This window comes from Oryctolagus cuniculus, chromosome 6, assembly GCF_051225735.1.
Source record: "Oryctolagus cuniculus isolate XC-2025 breed Fujian yellow rabbit chromosome 6, ASM5122573v1, whole genome shotgun sequence".
In the NCBI taxonomy this organism is placed as follows: Eukaryota; Metazoa; Chordata; class Mammalia; order Lagomorpha; family Leporidae; genus Oryctolagus; species Oryctolagus cuniculus.
This window is the reverse complement of record NC_142872.1, coordinates 13,201,985-13,213,466: the sequence shown is the minus strand read 5'-3', so window position 1 is coordinate 13,213,466 and position 11,482 is coordinate 13,201,985. Positions and strand designations below refer to the sequence as shown.

General features: G+C 46.0%; 1 protein-coding gene across 3 annotated transcripts in view; it reads right to left on the bottom strand.

Moving 5' to 3' along the window:
• Positions 1-1,387: 1,387 nt before the first annotated feature.
• Positions 1,388-11,482, bottom strand: part of ZNF475 (zinc finger protein 475) — a 67,801-nt gene continuing 57,706 nt past the window's right edge. For all 3 annotated transcript variants that reach the window (XM_089334855.1, XM_089334856.1, XM_070075787.2), the window contains 2 exons: positions 4,377-4,557; positions 1,388-1,968 (listed from right to left, as the gene is read on the bottom strand). In XM_089334855.1, coding sequence (XP_089190981.1) covers positions 1,817-1,968; positions 4,377-4,557 — 333 coding nt within the window. In that variant the 3' untranslated portion in view covers positions 1,388-1,816. The remainder of the gene's footprint in view (positions 1,969-4,376; positions 4,558-11,482) is intronic.

Below are 11,482 nucleotides of genomic sequence, written 5' to 3'. Positions count from 1 at the left end.
GTCATGTCTAAGGATTTCTCTTTGTGGACCTGACTGGCAACTTCTTTTGAACTTGAGGCCAGAGCAACTTTCTTTCTTCGGCTATGTGATGTCCAAACATCAGCAAAAATGCAGAAGTATCTTTTGAAACCCATTAAAATGTAGTCCAAACTTTAGTCTTCATTTCAGTCTAAGATAAACCCAGACAAACAGCAAAACTGCAAGCATGCTAAGACCCCATTGCCTTGGTTACTAAACTGTGCAAGAATTTCCACATTTGTCAGATCATTTGCGTTAGTATGGATAACTGTATTCTTGATGCTATCCATCCTATAAACTGTAATGAGTAAGGCTGTGGGGTAGAAAGTGCAACAGTCTTTAGTTTGCTTCCCTGCTCCATCCCTTGTCTCAAGGATAGAGCTTGCTCTTCAGACCAAGGATCAGTTTCCCGTTCTGTAAAAATAGGAACAACCACAGCTACTTGTTGGGTTGAAGTAAGATGTTTACACGGGGCTACACTGAGCACGGTGTCTAACTGTGGTACACTCTGTGCATATGAGGCGTCTTCATCACATCTGTTAAGAAAAGATCTATGCCATCAACGATGAGTCGCGGGACGCTGTGCCTTCTCCAGCTTCTTATTTGTGGGTATTTAAGGACTTTCTAAAACGTCCTTTCTTACCTCTTTTGGAGCAGGCAGGAAACACAGAGTGATTAGCACAATTATCCCAGCCAGACCCCGTATAATAAGTAGATGTAGGGCCAAAACATTGGCTTGGATGCATTTGCCTGTATAATCTGAGGACGACTGTGCTGTATAAGGTCAGGAACGCAAGGCCTACAGAAACCCAGGGGGTCCAAACAGCCCTGGAATTCAGCCATCACAGCACAGAGATCTCAAGCCAATCTGCTGGAGTCCAGGCAAAGCCACACTGCCTGGGGGAGCTGAATTTCCCGGGCAGAGCACCTCCCTGGCCCTGGACCCCTCCCGGGAGAGTCCGCCTTGACGAATACACATTCAAGGACCGGGAACTTTGAAATACGGAGCAGTTTCGCAAGCCACTCGCTGGGCATGGGACTTGGTTGGGGAGGCCCAGAACTTCCTGGCAGGCTTTTAGACCTCAACAATAAAACCCATGAACCCCACCGAGTGTACAGAGAACCCTCCCTCCTGAGCTGAACTTCCCCTATAGAAGGAAGCGGTGAGCCTCCACCCACATTGTAGCACAGTGGTCTCCTTACACAGGACACAGCCACCGGCTTGGAAACGTCTCGATTCCAGGGCTTTCCGTGGGCAGCCCTTTGGTGAGTGTCTCGCCTGTCGAATTCCTGTACAAAGGGAACTTCCCAATTGACAACTCAACCAGAAACGTATCCTTGGGGTGGGGTGGATTGTTCCAGAAAGCACGGAGGTTGGCAGGCGTCTCCTCCATCCTGGGACCGAGGCATCGCCTGATACTGCCCTCAGAGCCACTGCTCACTGAGTAATCATTGTGCGGTTCCAAATCTTCTTCCGGAAAGTCGAATGGGGTCAGACAGAGATGCCAGCTCTGACGAGAAGCAGTCCGCTCCTAATACTGCCTGACCAAAGTGTGGCACGGTCCCCAGCGTGTCCATGCACTGTGCACTATGCTGGCTGCACCAAAGCCATCTGCCTCGCCACACAGCAGGAGCAACACTGGCACCACCAAAGCATGGGGCGGGGCTTCCCCGCCTGGCCAGCCCTGGGCCAGTATCCGTCAGTTCTCCCTGTTTCCTCTGCTCACCTCCTTTTGCTATAGCCCAACCTCCTCCCAAGGGATTCATTCCTGTAACACTCAGTGCAGAGAAAAGGGCTTTACTTGGCGACTTTGGGTTTGCAAGACCGTTGGTGAACAATCAGTCTGTCTGGCAGGAAGGTACGCCCACAAACGTTGCAGGGAACCAACTGGCTCTGGGCACTTGTCCAAGCAGCTTCGTGTAAGGCATCGAGGTCGTAGAAACCTTTGGCTGGAAAGTTGAAGAGAAAAAAAAAGGGAACAAAAAGAAAAGAATTAAAAAGAAAGAAAGGAAAAAGGTGAAATAATGCATTGGTTTTCATTTTGGAGAACCACATTCTACTCTTCATGGAAAATATTTTCAGGAAATACCTGTTGCCTGAGGCTTTTAAACAAATCATAGTACTTGTGCCAAAAAAAAAAAAAAAAAGAAAGAAAGGAAAGGAAAGGACTGTTCGCTCTTTCAAGGGCTGAGCAAAGTTAGCTGTGAACCAGAGGCTTGGGTCTTCGAAGGGGATGCCATTGTTTTACGTGTTATGAGATGCATTCTTTGCTAATTATTAACATCTTTGCTTACACATGATTATCCTGCAAATAGAACTTTTGGCTTTCTCTCAGTTGACTCTAAATATAAGCTTACTAAGAGCAAAGAACATGTATTTGTATTTTTCCTCTTCTGTAATCCTTCAGTGGAATGCTCGCAGAGGCCAAAACTGCCAGCAGAGAGTGAGTTTAAGAGGAATTACAGCCTCAGAATTTATCATCTCTTCATGGCTATAAACTCAGAGATTCTTTAAGTAATTAAAGTAAAGAAAGCAAACAGAATAGTTAATCTGAGGAAAAGAAGCGCCCTTAGGAAAACAGCAGAGACAGCTGAGAAATGTGCGATTCTCATTGGCACGGCCTGGGGGAAGGCATGCGGCTTGATTTTAGAGAGACCATGTGGGATTTAGCTTTCACGACCTTATTGAAATCGAAGCACTAGTACATCAGATTGACTATGGCTTAGAATCGTCCAGCACCGGCTCTGTACGTGTAACCAGGCACGCAGAAACACATTTCTTAGTTTTAAGCACTGGCACAATGATTACATCCCAAGCAACTCTTACATGATGGCAATGGCCCACATGACCACAGGAAACTGTACACTGCTTAGCAAGCCCACTCCTAATATTCGGTTTCCTTGGCTCTGTGGGCATTGAACCCCAGCACAACCTAGCAGAAACAGCTCCTGTCGACAGAGCAGCGTCACTTTGCAAGCAGGATGTAAACAGGAGCTTTAAACCGCTGGTGACGTTTGTCATCGCTCTATGGGTTTTAACCTGGGATTCAGACACTCCAGAGCGGCCCTTGAGTGTCACGTGAAGATGACTGACCGTGTCTCCACATGTTTGACGTGGGGCGTTGACACCGGATCTGCCTGAGGCGTTATCTGAGTGCCTGACTGCTGCGTGAGTCCCTAAGACGGACATAGCAAGGGGAAGAAGGCCAGCTTCGGAGGGAAACACTATCGTGGGACCAGGAGGCAGACTCCAGGGAAGTGCTATTACAGGACCTGGCGTTTCCACCTGAGAGCAGTGAACCCAGCAGGGGGTTCACACCTGTCACCCTGCCACCTCTTGAGCCTGTGATAATGACGGTCAAGCCATCAGAAGGGAAGGAAACGGATCTTTGACACCCGAGGAGGATTTCTGGGCAGAGAGTTTCAGTGAGGCAAACCACGTCTCTGGCCTCTAACGTGCCTCCCAGCCTTCACGTCTAAGGCTACAGAAGGAGAAGGAATGAACAAGACACGCCTCTTAAACTCCAGATTTTTCTTGGAGAAGAATCAGGGATCAGCTGAGAAAATGAAGAAGGTCAAAATCTGCTAAGTGGCACAGCCCGCATGGCAAAACCACCCTGTGAACATGCGCAGCCCCTGCACGGGGAAGCAGACGGCTCCGTGGTGAGGCCACGCGTGGCAGCCTGTTCCCTGGTTCCTCTGGATTGCCCAAGGCTTCACAAATTAATAACAGAAAGAATTTAACAAGTCTGAATGCTCCAGAGAGATGCCTGGATCTGGTTACTTTTACTTTATTGAAAGAGATGACCACACTGGGTTAAGTTTCTTAATGATAGCACCAGTTAGAACTGGGCAGGTGGCTGTCTGCTCAGAGGGAGCCAGTGCTGTTCGACTCAGTACAGTCCTGAGCCTCCTTTGATTTTACACATGGGCCGGTTCATCCAACTTCATAACGGGACTAGTAAAACCTCAGACATCGGAGTTTGATACTGCTCTGCTCAGTGCACACCAACACACATTCCTGTGTAAAAACACGACTCTGGATGTCTCCAAAGGGATTTTCAGCTTCATGTTTTTAAGTATCACTTGACAACAAATGAAGGTAACTTTGGGGAACAACAGTAAATTCCAATGGGTGCTTGTCATGCACAGTGGTGCCAGGACGCGGCGTCCCTGTGTCTCAGGACCCGAAGACAGCACTTCTGACAGATGTTCCAGAACTGTCTGTCCCATTCGGCTGTCACCAAAGCAGTCAGTGTTTCTGCCTGAAGTTGTTTGAACAAGTAAAGGAAATCTTTACTCCTACGTGTTTAGGGAGAAGGGTTTTCCACTCAAATCTTTTTTGTTCTAGAACTTACCGGTAATGGTCCTGACCTCTGGTTTTTTAGGTTCTGGTCTCCTTAGTTCTTTAGGCAACAGGTTGTTTTCATTGTGCCACTTTTTCAGACACTGTGGCTCGTGGATGGCAATAGATTTTGTTCCATACTCACGACCACAGATGTAACAAACAACTGTTGGTGGACGCCTTATCATTGTTGGCTGCAAGTCATAGGAAATACAGGTTAGACTAACTGTAGATTTAAAAATTAACTTTAAAAATTATAGCACACTCAAATTCACTAGAAAATCAATATGACCTTTAGAAATCCGAATGAATCTGTGAATTCAACCACTTTGGTTATGAAGAGACCAATGGGTGATATCTGATTGGGGTGGAAGTGAGGATGTGAGTTTGGGAGCGAATAAATCAGAAATAACCAGAGTTCTGCATATAGGCACTGTAGTAAGATGTATTTTCTCATTTAATAAATGTGGATTGACTGTCTTCTGACTACCAAGTCCAAGTTACCATGCTGGGAGAATGCAAAGATAAATCAAGCAAGATTCTTCCTCTCAATAATATCAGGCTCTAGTAGACCAATATGCCTGAGAAATAAAGCAATAAGTGTCATTGCAGAGTTTCGAACAGGCAGTACAGTGCCCGCCCACATTTGCTCATGTCAACACTTTCGACCTGAAGCACCTGTGGATCTGTGCCCCACAGGCAGGGTAGCTAATCGCTTACAGATGAGCGTTGGTGGGAACATTCCCAGCCTCCTCACCAAGGCTGAGTCCACGCAGCCTATCGGAAGTGCTACTGGGATTGTACCACAGTTGCTACTCAGCCAATATTTAGTCTTCATTCTTTTCTTTGTCTCGTCTCCCATTCCTTTACTGGGGTATCCTGGGGTCAAATAAGCTACATGAACTCAAATCATTTTCTTAGTCTCTGGCTTTCTGAGGCAACTGATCCAAGGGAGAGTTGAAGATAAAAGGTGGTAGGGGATTCCAGTCTTTGTTACAGATACAACAAGACACTCTGCTTCCATCTACACAATGAGTACCCATCGGCTAGCCTAGAGAATGATAATTTTTGAGCCATTTAGAGTCAAAGTTGCAAGGAAAATTAGTGAACTAAAAGGACTGCCTAAGTTGGAGGATGAATCAACAAAACCAATAAGCAAAGCTCTCACACGCCAACCTTATTTGAGAATGAGACAGCAGTTGTCTGTCACAAAGCAAAGGGCAAAGGCAGGTGAGTGTGAACCCTTGTGAGGTACAGACTGCCAACAACTGTCTGTGTGTACTCTTCCACACAGCAGGTCTTATGCCCAGTAACAGGAGATAACAGTATAACCCTGGGGAGAGGAAGGTGTCGCTCCCCCTCTTCGTGGAGGAACGACACAGGACCCTGCGTTCTTTCGTCTGCTCGGCCCTCCCCGGGTTTGCTGCTGGTTCTTCCCGGGTTGGCTACCGTCCCTTCCACCTCCGTGGAAGGGCGGTTCCCCCTAGCCACTTTCCACACTTCCGCGGGGGAGCGGCACACCGCCGGCCGGCTCTCTTGGGGGCTGCTCAGGTGTTCCTTCAGATAGATGTTCCCCTTAGATGTTCCTGGTGCATGTTGTCTCTCTCCTCCTTTATAGTCCTCTTCCGCCAATCCCAACTCGGCTGCCCACACGCCGAGTACGCTGCTCTCCTCCAATCAGGAGCAGGATCAGCTCCTGGAGGTCATCACTCAAGTTGGCAAGAGGCAGCTGTGTAGAAGCTGTTTCCTCCTCTCCCAGCGCCATATTGTGGGAGAGCAGATGCATAGAATAAGTCTTAATTCCAGTAACTTAGTCTAGTCCGAGTTGCTCCCCACAGGAAGGCATGTTGAAGGCGACCTCCCCAACTCAGGCTGCCTGCATCTGAGGGCTGCAGCCTGAGCGGGAGCAGTGGGCCTTGCAGTGAGTTCCAGCCACGAGGAGCCTAGTGCTGAAACAGGGGTGGCTGTTCTTAGCAGAGACTTCTCTGTGTTGTAAAGAACTCAGGATGCAAGAATTCAGTAAGAGAACTGAGAGGAGCCCTAGGGTCTAGGCCTTATGTTAACAACAAGGAAGGGGCAGTTTGCCATGGGGAAATTCAGAACCCATCATGCATTGAACCTAACGAAAGCAAAGGCACAGTCCAAAGTAAAATATACACTAAACTGACACAACCACTTTTTCTAACCACTGGGCAGAAGAGACAGCATGCTTGTTTCTATGTCTAAGTAAAATATACCTCAGAATCTACCATTCGGTTACACACAATATCCAGCACTCAATCAAAATTAAAGAGCACCCACAATGAAACACACAGAATCAGAAAACAGGATCCAGCACCCATAGATACGACACTACATATAACCGGATCAAGAGATGGGGTCTCAATATTTATACTCCAAGGGCTTTAAAATACGTATTTCTAAATAATTGTTAGTAAATAATTAAAAAGATTCATTTAAAAATAATTCCACCATGGCCGGCGCCGCGGCTCACTAGGCTAATCCTCCGCCTAGCGGCGCCGGCACACCGGGTTCTAGTCCCGGTCGGGGTGCCGGATTCTGTCCCGGTTGCCCCTCTTCCAGGCCAGCTCTCTGCTGTGGCCAGGGAGTGCAGTGGAGGATGGCCCAGGTGCTTGGGCCCTGCACCCCATGGGAGACCAGGAAAAGCACCTGGCTCCTGGCTCCTGCCATCGGATCAGCGCGGTGCGCCGGCCGCAGCGCACCGGCCGCGGCGGCCATTGGAGGGTGAACCAACGGCAAAGGAAGACCTTTCTCTCTGTCTCTCTCTCTCACACTGTCCACTCTGCCTGTCAAAAAAAAAAAATAATAATAATTCCACCAAATATATTAAAGGATTCAGGAGAAAACATAGATAGTATGTATGAATATATGGAACACTCTGGTAGAGAGATAAAAAGTCAAAGCAGAAATTTATTTATTTATTTATTTATTTTGACAGGCAGAGTGGACAGTGAGAGAGAGAGAGACAGAGAGAAAGGTCTTCCTTTTGCCGTTGGTTCACCCCCCAGTGGCCGCTGCGGCCGGCGCATCGTGCTGATCCAAAGCCAGGATCCAGGTGCTTTTCCTGGTCTCCCATGGGGTGCAGGGCCCAAGCACCTGGGCCATCCTCCACTGCACTCCCGGGCCACAGCAGAGAGCTGGCCTGGAAGAGGGGCAACTGGGACAGAATCTGGCGCCCCGACCGGGTCTAGAACCCGGTGTGCCAGGTGCCGCAAGGTGGAGGATTAGCAATATTGAGCCAGGGCGCCGGCCTAGAAATTTATTTTAAAAACCCAATGAGAAATGCTAAGATGAAAAATGATAGTATCTTGGAGGACAATCAATATGATGGACTTTTCAACTGAGGCTCACAGAGGAGAGACAAGAAACCTGAGACATGTCGGGAAAGTATCCCAAAGGTTACATAGAAAGGGGGAGGGGGGCATGTCAAACCGCTGGACATATAAATAAGTAACTACAGACCAAAAGGAAAAAATGAATGGAACAAAAGAAACAGATAAAGAGATGATGGCCGAGAACGCTCTGAAGTAAAGAGACTAAATGACACCGTCACAGTCTCTGAGAAATCCGAGGACAAATGGGAAAAAAAAGGGGGTCAAAAACCAAACCTGACTCACATCATAGAGAAACTGCTAAAACCAGAGAAGGGGCCTGCATAGTGGCCTCTGCCTGCGGCGCTGCCATCCCACGTGGGCATCGGTTCACATCCTGGCAGCTCCTCCCCCACCCAGCTCTCTGCTATGGCCTGGGAAAGCGGTGGAAGACGGCCCAAGTCCTTGTGTCCCTGCACCCATGTGGGAGACCTGGAGGAAGATTCTGGCTCCTGGCTCTGGATCAGCCCAGCTCTGGCCATTGTGGCCTTTTGGGGTGTGAAACATTGGATGGAAGACCTTCTATCTCTCTGCTCTGTCTCTCTGTAACTCTGTTTCTCAAATAAATAAATACAATCTTAAAAAAAAAAAGGATAAACTTTAAAGTAGAAAAAACAGAATTGATGCACACACATGGATGATGGAACAAGAATTATTCCCATGATTTCTCCTTAGGAACAGAAATGGAGAGAAGACTGGACGTGCCATTGTTCACGCGCTGGGAGAGGACAAAACAGTGCCATGCAGATGCCGAAGTCTGTATTCAGTAGAAATATCTGCAAACAGACGAAATAAAGACGTTTCTGGCCAGACAAAAGGTGAAAGAATTTACCCCTGACAGATGTGCTCCATAAAAATGCAAAAAAAAAAAAAAAAAAGAAAAGAAAAGAAAAGTAAATGCTGAAAGGAAAATATCCTCTTCAAATCAGCTTCTATGGGAAGGAATGGGACTAACAGAAAACTCAGAGAGGTCAACAATTAAAATGAAGTTTCAAAGCAGAGTCTCAATTTATATATATATATATATACACACTAAAATATAAAATATATATATATAGCTAAGTCTTTTACATTATGGACTTTTTAAGGAAAAATATTAAGTAAAATATGGAGTTTATAGTACATGCACATGGAATAAGTTATAATCAACAAGAGCACAAGGGTAGGGAATAAAATATAGCAACAGGTCATCAAAGAATTCTTAATATTTTCTTGGTAGTGGTTTTTAAGAAATAGAATAATGTGAGCTAAACCTGTGCATTTTGGGTTGAGCACTTAGTGTAGCGATTAAGGTGATGGGCCTTTGGAAGACCGTATCCTACATCCGAGTGCCCGGGTTCGAGTCCCAGCTTCCTGCTAATGTGACCCTGGGAGATAGCAAGGCTCACATAGCTGGGTCCCTGTCACCCATGTGGGAGACTTGACTCCTGTTCTTGTCCTGGCAGGCCACAGCTGCTGCAGGCATTTGAGGAGTGAACCAGTAAATCTCTGTCTATCTCTCTGTCTTTCAAATGAATAAATTTTAAAAACTTAAAAACATATCTATAAGTAAAAATGCATACTTCAATCTGTGTAGAAACCACTAACGCACAAAGGCAAAAAGACATAAAAGACATAATTTAAAGATGAATAGGGAAGGGACTGGCACTGTGGCATAGGGGGTGAAGCCATCATCTACACCTATATGGGTGCTGGTTCGGGTCCCGGCTGCTCCACTTCTGATCTGGCTTCCTGTTAATGTGCCTGGAAAAGCAGTGGAAGATGGTACAAGTGCTTGTGTCCCTGCACCCACGTGGGAGACCTGGATGAAGCTCCTGGCCCAGCCCTGGACATCGTGGCCATCTGGGGAGTGAACCAGCAGATGGAAGACTTTTCTTTCACCTCAGCCTCTCCTTCTCTGTAACTGCACATTTGAAATAAATAAATAAATATATAAATCTTTAAAAAATGAATATGGGAAAAAGAATCTTTGAATAAAAAACCTGATGACTTAATGAACCCCTGGAAAAAGGTGAGAAAGGAGAAATAAGTATAAAAGAAAAAAAGAAAGAAAGAAATGCTGAAGGGTGGTGGTGGTAGTGGAAGAATGAATAGGATTAGAACACCTAGTTGGTAGACTTAATCTAAACATGTCAATAATTGCAATAAACTATAAATAGACTCTGTAACACAATTAAAGTCAAAAATTGCTAGACTAGCTTAAAAAATGTGCTGCTTACAAGAAACACACATTAAGAACATCAAGATATAATCAGGTTGCAAAACGAGAGACGGAGAAATATATACCACATAAACACTAAGCCAAAGAAAGCCAGTGTGGCTTTGCTAATAACTGCAATTCATGGGTTAGAAAAGTTTATTTTTATGTTGTGAAGATCAGGGAAGGCTTCAAGGAGACAGAACTTGAAGAATTGGCAGAATTTAGACCACATAACCCTCTGAGGAAGCAGCAGGAACAAAACCTCAGGACCAGGAATCGTGAGCAAGTGTAGAACAGTCAACCATTCGTCTGCCTGGGGCTCAACGGAGCACTGGGCACTGGTACCAGGTAGGTTGCAGTCACGCTGTGGAGAGCATGAATGGCCTGCTAAGATCTGGGGTCTGTTTTGTAGATTCTAGGAAGCTGTATCAACTCTGCTTTGTGTTACTATAGCGAAACCCCTGAGGCCGGCTAACTTTATACAGAACAAAGGTTTGCTCTGGCACACGGCTCTGGTGGACCTGACTGGCTTGGTCTGTGGTAGTGGTAGTGGTTTTCCTGCTGTCAGAGTTGCTGCTGGTACAGGGCACCACACAGCAAGAGACAGGGAGGTTGTGTCTCTCTCTGATATCTCTAACTTTATAAGACTACTGGGATTCAACCGTGGGGGCGCCCACACTAACACCCCAATTCAGACTACTCACTTCCCAAAGATGCTACCTCCAAATACCACAACCGATTAAGTTTCTACCCTCAGCACAAAGAACACAGGATGTTGGGGACTAAGTTACATCAATTCCAGGGTCAAGTCGTATTTAAACCACAGCAGAAGCTACCAAGCTGGGGAAAAAATGAATCAGGCTCCCAGAATGTTAGTCTGGCCACATGCGGCTAGCAGGTGAGAGCCTACAAAGGCACTTTAAATAGTGAGAAACAGAATCAGAAGGTAAGTTTATTAGCATCCAAAAAATTTAAATTCATATGTATGTACGAGGGGTCTTCAAAAAATTGTAGAAAAATGTATATTGTAAAAAGAAAAACTGTACATGGATTTCAAAACTTTTTGCACCAAAATAAACTCATCTTTCAATTCCATTTGCCGTGAACTCTTCGAGGCAGCCTGGTATTTTTGAGAGCTTGAACATCTCTGGCTCTACAGTAAGGAAATCTTGGTTCTAAGAGAAGCCCAAAGTTTTATTCTGGGGGTGGGGAAGATGATAATGTCATGTAAAGAAAGGAGAAGATCAGGAACGGCAAGTTGGGCAAGTAGTAAAACACTGTGTTCTGAACCTGTTGGGTGTGACAAACTAGTAGAATTTAAATGTGAATAACTCCAGCCAGAACAGCAAGTATAGGCCTTCGATTCAAGGTTAATGGATTTCAGAGCTATGCACACAGAAGATTCTCAAATCTATGAAGCGTCCCGAGAAGGGGAGTATGCAGAGAGTGTACAAAGAAAAATTCCTATGAGGATGTCTATAGCAAAGATTGGCCAACAGCAGACATTGTAGCCAGAAAACAAAGACG